The sequence below is a fragment of the Tursiops truncatus genome, chromosome 5, assembly GCF_011762595.2.
Source record: "Tursiops truncatus isolate mTurTru1 chromosome 5, mTurTru1.mat.Y, whole genome shotgun sequence".
Lineage (NCBI taxonomy): Eukaryota > Metazoa > Chordata > Mammalia > Artiodactyla > Delphinidae > Tursiops > Tursiops truncatus.
In genome coordinates this window covers 1,036,724-1,055,555 of record NC_047038.1, presented here as the reverse complement: position 1 = coordinate 1,055,555, position 18,832 = coordinate 1,036,724, and the positions used below count along the sequence as shown (strand labels likewise).

Here is an 18,832-nt window from a genome sequence, read left to right as displayed (position 1 = left end):
CCCTGGGGGGCGGCTCACTGGCAGCATCCAGTGATGGGTGCCCCTCCACGCAGGGAGGTAGCTTCACCCAGCTTTTCTGAAGGCATCACCTTGTGGTTTGGCCTCAGGGGGCCTCCGGAGCCCTGTCTGCTCCCTGCGAGGCGCCTGCTGTTGCTCCTGCGGACGACTGTGCAAGAAATGCTCCCCAGTCACCCTCTGGTCCCTCCACCCCTTTCCAGTTCCTCCGGATCTGTGCCGACCTCTTCCGCCTGGTGCCCTTCCTGGTCTTCGTGGTGGTGCCCTTCATGGAGTTCCTGCTTCCTGTTGCCGTAAAGCTCTTCCCCAACATGTTACCGTCCACGTTCGAGACCCAGTCCATCAAGGTGACCGGCTCGTTTTGACCCAGTTTGAAAGCAGTTACAAGGCCGCATTGTTTTATGACTGACATTTGAGATGTTAGATGTTTCTAAATTTTATGTTTTCTTCATAATTCAGTCATGCTGTGCTGTGATTATTTAATAGATGCTGGTTTCAGGTTTGCTTCTCTTTAAAATGTGTCTTAAATTCTAGTTTCTCTAGACCAGTGTTCTTGAGCCACAGGTTGAGACCCATTCGTGGGGGACGAGACAGGTCTAGGGCAGGGTTGGCAGACTTCCAGCCCACGGGCCATTTTGGTCAGTAAGGCCTCTGGGGACATGCCTGCCTGTCGTGTGTGTGTTGTCTGGTGGCCTCCACGTTTCACACGGCTCAGCCCGCAGGGCCTGAAAGCGTTACAGGCCAGCCCTTTATGGAATTTGCCGGCCCTTCTCTGGCAGGGGTGGGGGGAGGGTCACACAGAGCTCGTGGGTGGAGGAAGCGCTGTTCAGGAGGCGTGTGGCGGCGCTGGGTTGGGTGTACATGCACTTCGTGCTGGGGCTCAATGCCGGACCGGCGCCGTCCAGGAAGCTGTGCGGGGCGGGAACCCAGGAGTGCAGTGCCCTCTCTGACTTCGCAGGAAGAGAGGCTGAAGAAGGAGCTGCGGGTCAAGTTAGAGCTGGCCAAGTTTCTGCAGGACACCATCGAGGAGATGGCCCTGAAGAACAAGGCAGCCAAGGGGGACGCTACCAAAGACTTCGCCATGTTTTTCCAGAAGGTGCTGTGATGCGTCGTCCCTTGAGGCCTTACCCTGTCGGTCCCCAGTGCCGGTTAGCGCCTCGGGGCTGCCCACCTTATCTGGGGAGCGTGCCTTTTCTCCTTTCTTCCCTCCTTTTCACTGTGCACAATGGGGGCGGGGCTCCTGGAGGTCAAGCCTGCTGCCCCGAGAACGTGAACTTACGTTCACAAGCCCTGGCCTGGGTCTCCGGACTTTGCAGCAGCCCTGGGGGAGGTAGAGTTTGGCAGGAACCTAAGACCCCACAGTTGTGACCAGCAGGGGGCTGGGCTGGGAAGGAGGGGCAGACTGCTCCATAGCCACGCCCACGGTGCGGGAGGCCAGCCCAGCTTGGAGAGGCCCCAGCCTCCTCCCGGCCAGCCGCCTCGGCTCCGCTGGTGTAGCAGACAAGGGCCAGGGACCGGATGCCATCCCCTGCGCGGACGCCTCGCTCGCAGGAGCCCAGCCAGGCGGCGCTCAGGGCTTTGGGTCGCAGGGGCCACTCCCGGTAGGAGACGTGAGTGGAGCTGAGGGAGGGTGTGGGTGGCCCCTTCTGCTTTGTTTCCTGACTTGAGGCGTGTGACCCGAGGCCGTGGGGGTGCGGGGGACACAGCCCACGCGTGGTGACCCTTACCATGGCTCCCGCAGATCCGAGAGACGGGTGAGAGACCCAGCAACGAGGAAATCATGCGGTTTTCCAAACTGTTTGAGGACGAGCTGACCCTGGACAACCTCACGCGCCTACAGCTGGTGGCGCTGTGCAAGCTGCTGGAGCTGCAGTCCATGGGCACCAACAACTTCCTGCGCTTCCAGCTCACCATGAGGCTGCGCTCCATCAAGGCCGACGACAAGGTGAGCACCCACAGCCCGCTCGGGGCTCGTCTGTGTCTCCTGGGGTGAGTGCTGGGATCACAGGGTTTCCAGCCGCAGTGACAGCACACCTTCCCGTGGTGGGACGTAGTCGCTGAAAAGATGGATTTTAAAGGCAGCCTAATGTTTCATTATATGAACGTGTCCTAGTTTATTAACGGTCACTTTAGCTAATCTGCTACCCTAAAGAACCCTCCAATAAATACCTATTAATGTGAATTATGCCCCAGATCTTTGATAGGTCCTATAAAAATAGTGACCTAGAACGGCGGCTCCTGAGTAAAAAGGGCAGGAGCCCAAAAGCAAGTCCTGGCCCGTGACCAGATTGCTCCGGAGCTGTGCCGCCTGCCTGCCCCCGTGCAGTGTGTGTGTCTCAGGAAGTCACGAAGTGCCCCTCGTTCTCCCTAGTGACGCTGCCTGCGTTGAAGTCTGTGGCGCCTGGTCTTCTGATAGCTCCACCAGCTTGCCTCGGGGCTGATCTTCCCTCTTGTTGCTTACAGGCTTCCTGAATCCTCTCTGCCTTGTGTCTGTTACTGTTTTCATCTGCTCTGGCGACCCTCTGTCTTACGGTTGTAGTATTTAGCCCATACTCTTTTCCTGTCTGTCCTGTGTGTTTCATGTTCCACTTTATCTCCTTTCTTGCCTTCTTTTGGATTAATCAAACGTTTACGCTTCCATCCGCTCTCCATTAGCTTGCTCCTTATTTATTGTTTTAGCAATTTCTCTGGAGTTTACAACGAGCTTCCTCGACACACAGGAGTCTAATGGGACTGAGTGCTTTTCCTGCCACGCGCCAGGTCCCAGCTGCACTCGCCGGCCCCGCCTCTGCGTCGCACGCGCTTTTGCTGCTGAGTTGATGTGTGTGCACCACGTATTTACCCTCCTGACCCCCTTCCTTCCTTCCTGCGTTTCCACCCGGACCGTTTCCTCCGCTTGAGGAGTCCCCTCAGTGGCGTTTGTATGGATTTGTCTGTATTAACCTTCCATTCTGCAGGGTATTGCTGGGTGTAGGACTCCAGGCTTGCAGTTCTTTTTTCTACATTTAAAGATGCCACTGAGGGCTTCCCTGGTGGTGCAGTGGTTGAGAGTCCACCTGCGGATGCAGGGGACACGGCTTCGTGCCCCGGTCCGGGAAGATCCCACGTGCCGCGGAGTGGCTGGGCCCGTGAGCCATGGCCGCTGAGCCTGCGCGTCCGGAGCCTGTGCTCCGCAGCGGGAGAGGCCACAGCAGTGAGAGGCCCGCGTACCGCAAAAAAAAAAAAAAAAAAAAAAAAGATGCCATTGAGTGCATGTCAGCTGGCAGGCCTATTATTGTTCCTTTGAAGGTGTCCATCTTTCTCCGGCAGCATCCGAGATGTTTGGATTTTGTTACATCTTGTTTGGATTTTAGCAGCTATACAGTAACGTCCCTAGGCGTGTCTGTGTCTGTGCTTATCCTATTTCCTGGTTGTGGTGCTTCCATCATTTCATTAAATACCCCCCTACCCCCCCGACATGGGTTATGTTCCCCTTAGACCGCTCACGGTCCCTGCATCACATATGCTCTTCCTGTATTTTACATCCTTTCGTACGTGTGGTTTACTTATCCTCTCTTCTTGGTCTGATCACTCTTAAACCCATCCTCCAAGATTTCCGTCTGCAGGTAAAACTGTCTCTCTTGTTCTCCAGAAGCAGATCATCACTGCATTTTGTAAGGATGAAGAGAAGTTGTCTCTCTGCTCTGCTGGAGAATTTGCCGTGCGGCTGCCCCTCCTCGGGAGAGGCAGCATGAAGGCAGGAGGTCTGGGTTGTGTCCTGGCCACTCACTAGCTTTGTGAAATTGAACAAGTCACCTCACCTCAGTGCTTCAGATTCCTATGAGGTGGGGCGGTGGCCAGACCTCTGCTGTTGAGCAGGTGGAGGGGGCATACTTTCCCGTGGACGTTAAATGGTAAAAAACATACATAAGAAGATTCTGAAAAGTGGGGAGAAGCCCCTGGGACCCCAGGAATGACACAGGAGGTCTTTGTGCCTCATAGATCCAGCCATGGGGCTGAAGAAGCCAGAATCGCCATCCTATGGTCGGAGGAGAGGAACGGGGCCACCTAGCAGGACAGAAGACTTCAGAGAGTGATGGCTCTGCTCCAGCCAGACGCCACAGGAAACAGTGTCTCCCCACCCCGACCCTCCCCGGACCCCCCCCCACACACACACACAGTGGCGGTGGGGCTGGGACCGCCACCCTCAGGCTGTAGCAGCTGGGATGGTATCGGGGAAGGCCGCGAGGAGCTGGCTCATTCATCCCCCGGCCCCCTGCCCCCTGCCCCCTGCCCCCTGTGGTGTCAGTAGAGACCAGCAGGGGGCCTGGCCTCCACCGGCACCCGACAGTCTCAAGGCACTCTCCATACTTCCCTGCTGGAGTGGTGTCAGGAGGGGCCAGTAAGAGGTTCTCCCGCCCCTCCCAGCCAGGGAGGCATGCAGAGCCTAGCGGGGAGGCCAGACTCCACCCACCCCTCCCAGTAGACTCAGAAGTACCTCTCCCCCTGGCCTCAGTGGAGGCCAGATCTCATCCGTTCCGGGATGTAATTTACAATGACTGAGTGATGCCACAGAGAGCTCAGGGCTGTTGGAAGGAAGCTGTGCTCACAGCTCCCCAGAAGAGGGGACCCGGACGTGAGGGGAGGGAGGAGTCGAGACAGCCTTCATCACTGGTCAGCGGGAGTGGTCAGCTGGGGGCGTTTTTCATTGGGCAGGACGTGAAGCAGAGGTCAGAGTTTGTGGTTGGAGGATTTGAAATATGATTGCAGCACGCCCAGGAAAGCCAGGCAGCAGGGGAGACGTGAACAACTTTGTCCGTTGGTTTGGATCAGTAGATGCCAGATTGTCAGTTACACCACCTGTAAACGCTGGGTAGAACACCCCCATGCCAGAGCACTGTCAAGAGGAAGCCAGTTAGGACAGAAGATGGAAGTGAGCGCCAGGATCGCGTAGCGTAATACCCAGAATTATACCCAGAATGTCCAGCTTCAGCCGAAAATCACTCCTCGTGCTGAGAACCAGGAGGACCCCAAGGCGAATGAAAGGAAGACAAGCAGTGGGTGCCAGCGCCATCCTGACCGTGGGCCACTCCCCAGATTCGGTAAAAGGCATGCATCTACAGATTGAAGACGCTGAGTGAACCTCAGACCGGATAAACACAAAGAAGGCCACACAAAGACCCATAGTCAAATGAGCAAACGTGAAGGACAAAGAAGTAATTTTGAGGGGCTTCCCTGGTGGCCCAGTGGTTAAGAATCTGCCTGCCAGTGCAGGGGACACAGGTTCGGTCCCTGGTCCGGGAGGATCCCACGTGGCGTGGAGCAGCTAAGCCCGTGCACCACGACTACTGAAGCCCTCGCGCCTCGAGCCCATGTTCTGCAACAAGAGAAGCCACTGCAGTGAGAAGCCCACGCACTGCAACGAAGAGTAGCCCCCGCTCACTGCAACTAGAGAAAGCCCACATGCAAGAAACGAAGACCCAACGCAGCCAAAAATAAAAATAAATTTATTTAAAAAAAAAAGAAATAATTTTGAAAGCAATGAGAGAGAATGGCATCTTACCTGCAGGAAAAACAATTCAAATGACAGTGCATTTCTCATCAGAAACCATGGAGGCCAGAAGGAACTGGAAAGTATTTTTCGTGTGCTGAAAAAAAAGAACTCGGTCAATTCAATCCTAGATTCAGCAAAGATAAAAACGAGGGAGGAATCAAGACGTTCCCAGGTGAAGGAAAACTACGACAATTTGCCACCAGCAGAGCCTAGAGGAACTTTAGGGCGTCAGGAAGAAAGAACACAAGCACCAGGCTTTGCTTCTGCTCGTGTGTCTTCTAAGTAAAGTGCGATGGTGGAGGCGAAGATGGGGCGCTGTGTCAGTAGGTGACATTAGGATGAGCTCGACAAGTGCGGGAGGATAAAGGGGGGAGGCCACCACGTTCCCTCCATGATGAGGTAGGCACATCATGTGATACCAGAGCAGCCCCTGAAAATGGACGCAGACATGTGCTCAGAAGCGCAGGAGACAAGTGCAGATGGGATCCACGTGCCCCACGGGAAGACGGGGAAAGGAACCAAACCACCCAGATGTCCTTCACGGGCGAACGGTGAAACCAGGGCGTTTGTACCAGGCAGTGGACTCACGAAGGAAAGGAGTGGGTCATTACTACACACACCGCGTGGATCCTCAAGGAGTCCCCAAAGGCTGTGCGCTGTGCAGTCCCATCCCTGTAATGCTCTTCAAGTGACAGAATCACAGGGACGAGCGGATTGGTGGTTGGTTCCCAGGGGTCAAGACGGGGTGGGAGGTCCTCGTGGGGACAGAGGTGTCTTCTGCCTGGACTGGCTCGGCATCGCGTCCCGGCGGTGGTTTGATACTGCACGTTGCAAGGTGTTAGCCACGGGGAGGAGCCGTGTGGCTGCACGTCCACCTACAGTTGTCTCACAGTTGACGCAGGTAGCGGTCGTGTCCTCCTCACAGGGTCACTGGGGGGTTTAAATGGGGGGAGCAGGTGGCACTGTTGCCCTTTGTTCCTCCTCTCCTCTCCCCTCGTCCCTGCACAGTGTAGGACGGGAGAAGCGTGGGGTTCGGGCAGCAGGGCTGCTCCCTGGGCAGAGAGCAGGCCCTGAGTGGGTGTCTTCGCATCTCGGGGTGGATCCTGGCTGTTGACCCTAAGGTCCCACCCTCTGTCAGAAGGTCTGATCACTGCAAACCTGGAATCGGGGCCTTGGTAGTGGGGGTTTATCTTGTGTTTGGCAAAGCATAGTAGGAAGGTGGTTTCTTTCTTTTTTTTATAAATGTATTTATTTTATTTATTTATTTTTGGCTGCATTGGGTCTTCATTGCTGCGCACGGGCCCTCTCTAGTTGCAGCGAGCGGGGGGTTGCAGAGCACGGGCTCTAGGCACGCAGGCCTCAGCAGCTGTAGCACGCGGGCTCAGCCGTTGTCGCTCGCAGGCTCCAGAGCGCAGGCCCAGCAGCTGTGGTGCACGGGCCCAGCCGCTCCGCGGCATGTGGGATCTTCCCGGACCGGGGCTCAAAGCCATGTTCCCTTCATTGGCAGGTGGGCTGTCAACCACCGCGCCACCAGGGAAGCCCAGGAAGGTGGTTTCTAATCAGACACTTAGTTCCCAAGCGTGCAAACGCAGACAGCACAGACCCGTAGTGACCCTTCAGGAGGTAACTGCTGGCTTCCTTTGACAGCTGATTGCTGAGGAGGGTGTGGACAGCCTCAACGTCAAGGAGCTACAGGCGGCGTGTCGGGCGCGAGGCATGCGGGCCCTGGGCGTCACGGAAGACCGTCTGCGGGGCCAGCTGAAGCAGGTGCGTACCTGCGGCGTGGTGGGGGGCCCTTCCGTCCCAGCAGGGGGCGGGAGGTGCTCCGGCTCAGCTGCCGCCTGTGCCGGGGCCTGTGTGCGCTCCGCGCGCGGTGGCTGCCCGCCGCTCCTGGGCGCCGCTCCCATCTCCCTCCCCAGCTCTTGGTTGCCTTTGCTGTGCTTGCTCTTCCCTCCGCCCCGTCTTCCGTGGACTCACGAGGACGAGGTCAGCTTCCTTTGAAATTCCAGTACGACTCTCAACTGAGGCCAGGGGGTGTTTGGGGAAGTAGGACCCAGGCCAGGCCGACCTCCGAAGCCCCTGCTCTTGGCAGCCTGGGTCTGAGTGACCCTGCTTCTCCGGCCGCTCAGAGGGGGCCCTCGGGCAGAAGCCAGGGGCCGGCTCTGCAGGGCCACAGGCCTGCCCCGCCGGCATGGGTCTGAGTGGATGCGATGATGGGTAGGCAACGTTCACAGCAACGCAGCCTTCGTATCAAAAGGGGCAGGGCGCCAGCTGGGCACCCCCTCGGGTTGTCTTCCCAGTGTAGACAGATCTGTTGACACCCGCTGCCCCCCCTGCTGACACAGACGGTGCTTAGTGGGCAGTGCATTCTCGTCCTTGTCTTCACTGCCCTTGTCTCCGACAGGGTCCCCTCGCAGACCCTCCTCTGTGAGGGGTGCCCTGGGTCTGCCTGGGCTGGAGCACACCTGGGGCGCTCGAGTGTGGGGCACTGTGCCCGAGGGATGTCAGGACTCGGGGTGTTTCGGTTTCCAAGGGCTCAGGTGTCTTCCTTCTCTCGTCGTTTAGCCTGTGCTCGGCATTTTCTCCCCGTTCTGGGAGTTCTTCTCGCCCCATCTTTTGTTCTGTGTCTACCTTGTGTCCGAGCACTGTCGGGGGCTCTTTTGTCAGTTTGCACATTGTCTGTCGCTAAAATAGCCTCAAACAGCGCCCAGCTCACGGTAGCCGTGCAAACCTCAAACGCCGAATGAACTCACCAGCGCCACCTTTGGAGTTTCTGTGCCATTGTTAAGTGAAGAACTTTGGGAACAGGACCTGGCCGTCTCGCTCAGTGTTTTATAAACCCTGCCGCCTCGCTGCGGGGTGTCTCCTGCTCCGTGACTGAGGCGGGCAGTGGGCGTTAGCACAGCGGCCTCGCTGCGGGGTGTCACGTGACTGAGGCGGGCAGTGGGCGTTAGCACAGCGGTAAATAGGCCCTTCAGAGCTTGCGGGGTCTCTCCCGGGAGAACTCGCTCGGGGGACGTACGGGTCCGCCCACTCAGGTGCCGCCGCGGTTGTTGCCACCAGTGTCCTCCTCCTCCTCTCCCCTACGCAAACCAGAACAGAGAGGGAAGTTCCAGGGCCAGAAGCCCTTGCCCGGGTCACAGGAAACGTGGGTGGGATGAGGCCGGCAGGTGAGTCTGGGTCTCCACCTCCCACTTCCAGTGGCTGGAGCTGCACCTGCACCAGGAGATCCCGACGTCGCTGCTCATCCTGTCCCGGGCCATGTACCTTCCTGACACCCTCTCTCCCGCCGACCAGCTCAAGTCCACCCTGCAGACCCTTCCGGAGATTGTGGTGCGTGTTACAAGGCCCCCTTCTGCTGCTCTCTCTGCCGGGGGCCCTCTCCCTTCTGGGGGAGCCCCCGGACCCACCACTCGCCCCCTCCTTTCTTGTCTGCCCTCTGCACGCTGAGGGCCCTGCGGTGCGTGCAGAAGGTGACCCTTGGGGTCCTCAGGGCGTTTCCCAGCAGCCGGGGTTCCTGCTCCTCGGAGAGCAAGCCCTGATGGCCAAGACACCCCGAGATCCGGGCCGGGCGCCGTGTGGGCTGCTCTGGTGGGGGTGTGCCTGCCCCACTTCCAAGTGCGCTCACGGGTGTCCCCTCCCTGAAGGCAAAGGAGGCCCAGGTGAAGGTGGCCGAGGTGGAGGGCGAGCAGGTGGACAACAAGGCGAAGCTGGAGGCCACGCTGCAGGAGGAGGCGGCCATCCAGCAGGAGCATCGTGAGAAAGAGCTGCAGAGGCGGTCCCAGGCGGCGGTGAGCGGGCAGCGGGGCGGTGGAAGGGCTGGGCCCATGGGTGGGGTGGGGGTGGGGTGGGGGCACGGGGAGGCAGACGCACTCTTGCGGCTCGGGCGCCAGTCAGCGCAAGCGGCCGGCCCTGAGGCCCCGAAGCTGGGGTTCGAGGCTGTGGCGACCTGACCGAGGCCTCCGGCAGCCCATAGGTGCTGGGGCGTGGATGCAGAAGCTGCGTGACTGCGCTCATCACGCGCTGCGCCCACGTGGAGGGTCCTGCGGTGGAACCGGGCGGAGGCAGACCCCACTGCCAGCCGGCCGGGCTCTGTAGACCTTGCCCCGCGCCTGGCGGCCCTCTGGCCAGCGGCACGTCTGCCGGTGTGGATGCCTGGGAAGGCCACGGTCTGACGGGTGGTGCTGAGCCGGCAGAGGCTTTGCGTTTCAGAAGGAAGTGGAGCCTGAAGTGGTGGCAGAAGGTGCCCCTGGGAGGCTGGTGGTCGAGCCGCAGCCGGAAGTGCCTGATGTGACCCTGCCGTCCGAGGCCCTGACGGACAGTGCGCCCGTCCTAGAGGGCTTGAAGGTAACGGCGCCCGCCTGGAGGGAGCGGTGTTGGAGCCGCACCACAGGGCCAGCGAGCCTGCCTGCAGGGTGGGGGCTCCCGAGGAAGTGGGGCCGGAAGGCCGCAGCCTGGCTTCTCAGGGTGACGGTGGATGGTCGAGGGGCGAGGAGAGCGAGGCCGGGGAGGGTGAGGCGGCCCTGCCCTGGCTGCGGCCCCTGTGCTCTGCGTGGCAGGGCCCCCAGCGGGGAAGCCCCCCTTGCTGTCCCCTTCCCAGCTGCCCGGCGCAGGGGGCCCGACGTGCGGTGCGCGCTGGGCGTGCTCGCTTCTGGCAGCCTCGCCGTCGTGGTTGTAGCCCATGTTCCTCATGAGACGCCTTCTGCCGGGGGAACCGCCAGGTGGCCCCTGGCACACGGAACATGATGGGCAGAGCAGCTTCTGAAGGCGTGTTGGGGGCAGGAGGTGTTTACTAGATGGGCGGCAGCAGCGTCGGGCAGCTGGAGTAGGAGACAGAAACCAGGACGGCAGCTTTATGTCTGGGGATTCCCAGCGAGGTCCCGGGGTGGGGCGGGTGGGGGACCACCGCATTCAGAGGGGTCAGAGGGGGGACGAGGCTGTGGTGGGGGGTGCGCGTGAAGTCGAGTGTGTTGATACCTGGGTGGAGGGGTGGGCCTCGTCACGTGTCCTGAGGGCCGGGTGGATGGGGACTGACCCCTGATGGGCCCTGCGGGGTCATTGGAGGTGGAGGGAAGGGCCCCACTGCAGGGCCTCAGGGAGGAGTGTCCTCCAGTCCTGTGCGTATGAGAAGAGAAAGCATAAAGCATCAACACCGGGGGTCTTGGTGAAGGGAGCTGTGGGCTGCAGGGCTGGTGTGGTGTGGTGGGAAGGGGCTGGCGTAGCCTGGGATGAGTCCGGTGAGCCTCTGTTCGCCCGGTGATGGCCCAGGAGACAGATGAAGACCCACATGCTCTTGTCACTGAGGAGAGGCTGAGAGGAGGAGGGTTCCGGGAGCCTGGGCTGACCTAGGCTTGAAGGGTGACCCTGGGAAGGGTCAGGAACCGAGGTACCAGGGTCATTTTGAAGGCAGTTTGGGGCTGAGGCCAGGAAGCTGAACAGAGGCGGGGCCTGGTCGGGCCCATGGAGCGTGGTCTGGGATTAGGGGTCACTCGTCAGCAGTAGGGCCAGGATGGTTGGCTGTCTCCATGGAAACAGATGCATTCCATTTCCAGTGGATTCAAGACTTAGACGTGAAAGGACATTTAAACTCTCCGGAGAGCTTATGAACTAAGGATCGCTAAGGATTTCTTAGCAAGGAGCACAAACCTTTAAAAACTTAACACTGAAGAACCTTGGTTTGTTGGAAAGATGCCACAGAGAGTCGGGGCACCGCCGTTTCCTATTTGCAGCACAAGGCTGGGTCTTACCGGTATTGACCATTTACTCGGACAGAGACCTGAATAGCTCTAGGAAGTTGAGTTGGTAGCTGAAGAACCTCTCCACAGGGAAAGCCCCAGACCCACATGGCTTCAGGGGTGAAGTTGCTGGTGAGTCCAAACATGTGAAGAATAAACCCTTCCCGTGCTACACAAGCTCTTGGCAGAAAGTTGAGAAGAGGATATTCTGAGATGAGCTGCCCCTGATGCCAAAACCAGGTGGATACGAGACAGCTACAGACCAGCATCTGTCCTGAACACAGGTGTGAAATTCTCAACAAGTTTCCAGTAAGTGAAATGCAGCTGTTCTGTAGAAAGGATAATACACTGTGACCTGGTGGGGTTTGTCCAAGGAATACAAAAAAATTAGTCAATGTAACGAGCACATTAACAGCCTCAAGAGAAAAACCATGTACGATCATTTCAGCAGATGCACAAAAAGCGCTTGGCAGAATTCAGCGTCTCTTCTCAATTGAAAAGGTCTCTCAGCAAACCAGCGGGAGCGAACCTTCTCAACCCCACTTAAAGCAGCCAGAGTGGCCCCTGCGGTCACAGGATCCCTAACGGTAGCACGGGCGTCTGCTGTCACCACCGGTTCAGCATCGGACTGCGGGACTGGCCAGGATGGTTAGAGAAAAACAAGGAAAATCGCACAGAAGCGAAACTATTCACGGATGACGTGAGCACCTAAAAGGTCATTGTACTTGTTTGTACTAGTAACGAACAATCAAGCTGAAATTCTAAGAAGCATATCACACGGTAGTATCCAGAAAACGAACTACTTAGGGAAAGCTTGAAAGTAGATATGAAGACCTGTACAGGATGCTGGAAAGTGTTGCTGAGGTAGAGTAAAGCAGCAACTAAACGGAGAGCTTCACTGCACTCGTGGATGTGAAGACTCGGTGTTGGTAGGATGTTAATTCTCCGCAGCCGATCTGTGGATTCAACACCATCAAAATCCCAGCAGGCTTTGTTGTTGACATTGACAGACTTACTCTAAAACATATATGGAAATTCAGAGGACCTAGAATAGCCACGACGATGGAGAGAAGCAGGTTTGGCGTATCTGCGGATGGAATCGTGCACGGCGGTCAGAAGGAACACACCGTCATGTGGGTGAATCTCAGGGTGACGGAGCTCGAGCCATGTGATACCGTTTGTCAGAATTCCAGCAAACGAGGCTGTCGTGGCAGAAGGCAGGCCAGTGGGGTTGGGGTGGGGACGTGGGCACAAGGAAACCTTCAGGGTGACGATACTTCTCTGTCGGGTGGTGGTCGCTCCGTGGCTATGCACGTCTGCCAGACACATTTGCACAGGTGCGCTCGGGTGCAGGAGGCCCCTCGGAGAGCGAAGACGGTGACTGCAGGTGCCTGTCGCCTCGCCCAGAGCCCAAGACTGGCACGCGCAGTGTGGACACGGGACACGGATAGAAAAGTGGCCAAGCCTTCGGGGGAAAGCCAGTTACTCCCCTTCATGTAGGGTTTCGGTTTGCTTGTTTATTTTCTTTCCAGGAAGAGGAAATAACTCAGGAGGAAATTGACATACTCAGTGATGCCTGCTCGAAACTGAAGGGTCAGAAGAAATCTCTGACGAAAGAGAAGGAGGAGCTGGAGCTGCTGAAGGAGGACGTCCAGGACTACAGCGAGGTGCGGCGTTGGTGGGGGGGGCGGCGGGGGCGGGGCTGAGGCTACACACAGAGTAAACCCAGGCTGCATTGCCCCGAGTATTTAGTGATGCCTCCGTCAGATAAGGGAGAAGCTGGCCAAATGGTCTTTGGAGAGAAAACTGAATTTAAGTAAATCTTATTCAGTAACTTTTCTAGTCATCCCACTCTGTCACTTTCCCCTGGAATGCTGGCCATTCGCCCTTGTCGATGACACGCATATATCTTTTTAGTTTCTAAACACATGAAGGTATCAGATGAACAGTCTGGTCACTTGGTATATGAAATCTTATTTTTGTTCATGATTCCCCAAAAGAGACTTCTTTCTTACATACTATTTATTTATTTATTTATTTTAAGATTGGTAAAAATAATCTGTTATTTTCTGAACTTTGTCGTGGCATCCCTCTTGTGTGGGTTCTCCAGTCCCCACCTCACCTCCCGTTCTTCCCTGTAACGCCTGCTCCTAGGGAAAACCACAAGTTGGAATTTAAGAAGGCACTCACCATTCCTGGATTCTTTCACCGTCAGGAAGAAAGTCGGGGGTTCAGGACAGAGTTCATTTCCTTTGCTACAAAAACAGTGCTTGAGTTTGCAGTGAGAACCAATTTGCATGATAGACAGCAGTAAGCCTGCTGCTTTGTGGCTCCAGTTAATGGGGCTGCTCTGCGCACAGCCTAGACCGTTCCACCTTGATGATGGAGTCTGGGTTAACCCAGTACTTCTGCAAGGTGAACTTAAGGTTTCTCTTTTAGTTTTAAGGCAGTCTTTTTACAAGCAAACAATTTTATTAGGACTTGCAGGAGATCAAGAAGGAACTTTCAAAGACTGGCAAAGAAATCTACGTGGAAGAGTCTAAAGCCAGCAAGAGGCTGACGAAGCGGGTACAGCAGATGATCGGGCAGATCGACAGCCTGCTCACGCAGCTGGAGGCCGATCAGAAGGCTGGCAAGCTGGGCGTGGCCGCCGAGGGCTCGCCTGCAGGGTGAGTGTGCGACGCGGTTGCCGGGGGCCTGGAGCCCGGGGGGGCCCAGGGCCTTTCTGACCAGAGCGCGTTTCTCAGCTTTGGTGACCAGCTGCCCCGCCCTTCTGACCTAGCGGCTGCAGCCAGAACCCAGGTGTCCCCACTTCTCCACGACACTGTCACTGAAGCGGCCCCAAGTTGGGTCTTCCTTGCACGCGCGCGTGCTCACACACACAAGCGCACGCACACACGGTGCAGCGCTGTCAGCCCACGTCTGGAGGACCTGGGCTGCGGCTACCTGCTCTCCCTGTGTCCACCGCCCCTCCCCCAGCTCTCTCCAGGCTGTTGTCACCAGTCCTTCCACAGTGTCCTTCGGATCACAGCTCCCTTGGGAACCACCAGCCTCTCCCTGTCCCTTTTCCCCTTCCTCCAGCCTCCTCCCTCTTCCTGAACCCCTACACACAGGCAACTCAATAATGACCCCCTGCGTGGGGGCCGGCTCTGCACTGGTGTGTCTCACATGCCTGGGACAGCAGCCAGCGGGGGCCAGTGTCGTGTGAGTGGCTGCCGGGCAAATGAAACCCCCCCAGGTGGTAGCGACTGACACTCGGCGCTCCCGTGGGCCAGACACCGCACCACGAGCGCCCACGTCTCCAGGGGGCAGGCAGGCGGGCTGGCTGCAGGGCCCCCGCTGTCCTCAGGTCAGCGGCCCTTCCCCCCGGGCGAGGCCAGTGTCCCCGCTTGGATTGACCTGCTGTGCTGTGTGGGCCCACTGCCCTCCACCTGGTTGGAGGGCAGTGTGGCCATACTCAGCCCCTCCCACCCTGACCAGGGCGCAGGCAGGCCTGAGGGACCCACTGGCCTCGTCCCCACTGGAGAGGCCGGGCTCGCTGGGCGGCTGCGCACACACAGGAGACCCTGGACGGGGCGGTGGTTTCTGTTGCTGTGTCCAAGTTGGCTGGGTGTTCCCAGAGGACGGGGCGAGGGAGCTCTGGAGGGAGGGGCTGTCCAGGGCAGGTCTGACCCACGGGGCCCCAGTGAGGCTGTAGGGGGCGCCAGCTGTGCCGCATGCGGGCTGTGTTCCCCAGGGAGACCGTCATCAGCGTTGCTGAGCTCATCAGTGCCATGAAGCAAATCAAGCACATTCCCGAAAACAAGCTCATCAGCTTGGCCTCGGCCCTGGACGAAAATAAGGACGGCAAGGTCAACATCGACGACCTCGTCAAGGTGGGTCGTGGGGGTCTTGCTGGCAGCCTTTTCCACCTGTGCGTCCACCCGAGAGGCCCCTGGGGCTGGTCTTGCCCTCGCCGCAAACAGAGTGGAGTCAGGGCAGTGAGGCCGTCCGTCCAGAGCAGGCCACCGGCTCTTGCTTGGCCTCCCCTGGCCCAGCCCTGGCCGGGTCTGCGGAGCATGGTGTTGGGGGGGCTGGGCCATGGCAGCCCGGAGGGGACGCGTGTGGCCCTCGGGGCTGGGCCTCGGGACCCCTGGGGGTGGCCGGAGGCCTGAGAGGGTGCCGGGAGCTTGGGCAGCCCAGGCGACCTGCACGGGGCTCCGCCTCCACAGGACGGCCGTGGGCTCTGGCGTTCCTGTGGAGAGCACGCCTTCGCCGGCAGCTCTCATGGCTCCAGGGTCTCTCCAGCCCGTCGGGGACTTTCCACTCAAACGTCTGCCTAGAATGTCAGCGGACGCCACTCTGGTCGGGAGCACGGCCTTCCCCGCTCGTGGGCCGAGTGCCATCACCCTGGCGGCAGCAGTGGCTGGGCGGGGCCCGCCGTCTGGGGCCCCTCCTCGGTGCTCACGGCGCTCTGCCCGAGCAGGGCCCGGCCCGGCAGCCTCGCTGTGTCGTCCATCCCACCTTCCTGCAGCCCTGCGACCCGAGGGAGGCACAGCTGGCGCCCTCACCTGGGCCCGCTCCCTGGCGGCTCATAGCCTGGGCTGGGGCTGTGGAGCCTGTTGGCTCCGTGCGGGTGGGGGTCTGGCCCTCAGAAGACCGGGGCAGATGGAGGACCCAGGGCCCCCGGCAGGACAGCGTGGCCTATGGGTGCCAAAGGCCATCCCAGCCTGGTGGCCGTGTGCCGTGTGCCCTCCGTGTCCTGAGGGGAGATTTCATGCTGTGAAGGGGCAGAGCCACCTCTGAGGCCCTCGTCCCTTCCCGTGTGTGCAGGTGATCGAGCTGGTGGACAAAGAAGACATCCACATCTCCACCAGCCAGGTGGCTGAGATTGTGGCCACGCTGGGGAAGGAGGAGAAGGTGGAGGAGAGGGAGAAGGCCAAGGAGAAGGCCGAGAAGGAGGCCGCAGAGGTGAAGAGTTAGGGCCCGCCGGCTCGCAGGTGCCTTGGTGGCCCTTTGTGCGTCTGCCGCGGCGGTCCTAACGTGACAGTTATTGCTTTGAAGTGATTCTTAGAGACAGATCTAATATTTTGTCTGGAATAAATCAGAGACTTCATAATCGGTAATTTTTAATTTCCATCATTCCACGAAGATTCAGCCAGTCTGGATCCCTGAACCCCTCCAGGGAGTCTGCTCTGGATTCACACGGTGGCCCAGTGCTGGTGTGGTCCCAGCTGTGGCAGGCAAGCATGCGGCCTGCCGGCAGCGGGGGTCGTGGCCCTGCACAGCCCCCTGGGCTCCTGAAGCGGCTCGGGCCTCCCCGCGTGTCCCCTGGCGGTGTCTGCTGCGGGAGGAGAGAGGACCGGCCGCGTGGACTCCCTGTGCCCATGGAGCCCCAGGCGTGGGATTGGAGTCGTGCAGATACAGCCGCCTCGGCCTGGAGAGGACGCTGCGTGAGTCGTGGGCCTGGATTCGCACAGATCAGTGTGAATAGGAGCCACTCGTGCGCGCTCCCAAGCTCACACCTGCAGCGAGTGAGCAACACGCCCGTCATCTCCGTGGCCTCTGGAGGGCCGCGTTCTCTGACGCGGATGTCAGGTCTCCTGGAAGTTCGCTCTGACGTGTGTATCCGAGCTCTTTCTTGAGTTCTCTTTGATTCTCACCTAACCCTAACCACTTAACTGGTACAGAATTTCCTCACATGACAGTCTGCCCACCTGAGTAAATCCAACGTAATTATGCCAGGAGAGGTGCTAATGAAGCCCTGGACAGTGAAGCATCTCGGGTGCAGTCATTTGTTGTGCTTTTAGGAAGTGTCCTCATTTGGGGTGTTCGGAGCGGGTGTCACCGCGTGTCCGGTGATGGGTCCACAACCGGCAGCTCGGGGAGGCCGGTGCTCCGTGGCGGGGGGGGCGGGGTGCTGGGCGGCCTGCGGCCCCAGCTCTGTCCGGCTGCCCACGCGAAGGCTGGGTCAGGTACGGCAAGAACGTTCTTTGGGGGAGAACAGACATAGGAATCGGAAGATGTGGGCCTAGAGTGGCCAGAGGAGCTGAGGGAGGACGACGACGAGATGATCGCTTCCAAGTTACTTGAAACTTTCTACCCAGCCACTAAAGAAGAAACTCGACAACATAAGCTTCTGCATTCTCAGATGTAAACCTTCGTAAAGGGACAGTGGTTCTAAAGGGTTCCTCATTCGGTTATTCAAGAGGCACGTTCCCCACGCTTAGTTGATACTTCCGAGTCCTCTCACACGTGTTTCAGTGGCCTGGTTTTCCGCTGCGGAAGCGTGCTTGCTCGTGAACTTCGTGGTAGCTGGCGTGCCGCGGATGGGGTCGTCCTTGCCGCCTCCGTCCTCACCTCGCTGCCTTCGCCAGGCGCCCGGGGCGTCCCCGTCGCTGCCATCGCACACCCACCCCGCACCCCCCCCCCCCCCCGCCCTCCCAGATCGTGCGTGTCTGCGCCCCCAGTGCAGCGGGACCCTTCGCTGGTGTTTGTACCGTGGGCCACGGTCTGCTGCAGGCTTCCCCCTTCGCGTTGCTTGTTTTTACTGTCCTGAACTTTATTTATTGCCGCTGACAGGGGTGCCCGGGTGCAGGTGTGTGGAACGCGGCCCTGGGAATGAGAGTCTTATGTGACGAGCGAGGCGTCAGGGCCGCCGTCTGTTGACTGAGTGCCCGGTGCCTGTGCCCGGCCTTCCCGAGCTTTCTCAAGAGGGCGCCTGTGTCCTTGGGATCTGTGACGTCCTCGGGATCTGTGACGCAGAATGGGAATTCTTCCTTCGCTCCACCTAAACACCGGTTTCTTCATTAAGGATTCAGGAAGTTGGCACGTGGCTTCCAGAGTCGCTTTGGAATATCCAAATCCAGACTTTGAGAAGGAAGGGCACCTGGTAACTTGCAGAGAAGAACCGCTAGGCAGTGCTCCTCACGGCGGGCCCTGGGCTGCTGGCGGCTCTGTCTGCGTGTCCGCCAGGGGCCCAGGGCCGGCTTGGCCTGAGGGCCGCCTCCTTGGGCTGTGTGTAAACACCTTTTTTAGAAATAGTGTTTTTATTAAAATATCAAATTTGTGTTCCTGTAACAGCTCAAAACCAGACTTGTGACCCGCGTGGCCCAGCGGCAGTCAGGGCGGGAAATGGCAGAACTGCCTGAGCGTCTGGTCCCAGCCTCGCGCAGGAGAGCGTGACGAGGGCCTTCCAGTGCTCTGGTCCTGGCCTCTGGTGTCCCCTTGTGCTGTGACCGCGTGCCCTGCCTGTCCCCTCAGACTGTGCTGGTGACTAGGCACTCGAGTTGATGTAAGGAGAAGGTTGAATAAAGCGCTGTCGTGATGGCCTGTCTTCCCTGTGACGGTCTGTCTGTCAGGTCGGCGCGGCAGCCACTGCCTGACCAGGCTGTCCTCTCCCCGACCCTCAGAGGCCCCGGGGTGGGGGGTGGTCCCTGGTGGGCAGGGCTGGGACCCTGGCCAGCCCTAGGGGGTGGAATTCTGTTCTGAGAGACTGAGGGCCCCTGGGATCAGGGACAGCACTGCCTAAGGGCTGTGCCCTCCACTGTCTGAGGGGGCCCTCAGGAAC

The 18,832-nt window shown here is 58.9% G+C and overlaps 1 protein-coding gene across 4 annotated transcripts in view; it reads left to right on the top strand.

The window, feature by feature from the left end:
• The window catches only part of LETM1 (leucine zipper and EF-hand containing transmembrane protein 1), a 32,684-nt gene extending 14,086 nt beyond the window's left edge, over window positions 1–18,598 (top strand). The window contains exons 4-14 of one of the 4 annotated variants that reach the window (XM_033856512.2): window positions 219–362; window positions 974–1,111; window positions 1,757–1,960; window positions 7,196–7,315; window positions 8,750–8,881; window positions 9,196–9,339; window positions 9,764–9,895; window positions 12,816–12,950; window positions 13,762–13,952; window positions 15,020–15,158; window positions 16,096–18,598. In XM_033856512.2, the coding sequence (XP_033712403.1) occupies window positions 219–362; window positions 974–1,111; window positions 1,757–1,960; window positions 7,196–7,315; window positions 8,750–8,881; window positions 9,196–9,339; window positions 9,764–9,895; window positions 12,816–12,950; window positions 13,762–13,952; window positions 15,020–15,158; window positions 16,096–16,245 (1,629 nt within the window). In that variant the 3' untranslated portion in view covers window positions 16,246–18,598. The other 3 variants (XM_033856511.2, XM_033856513.2, XM_033856514.2) reach the window with 3 other exon arrangements.
• The last annotated feature ends 234 nt before the right edge of the window (window positions 18,599–18,832 follow it).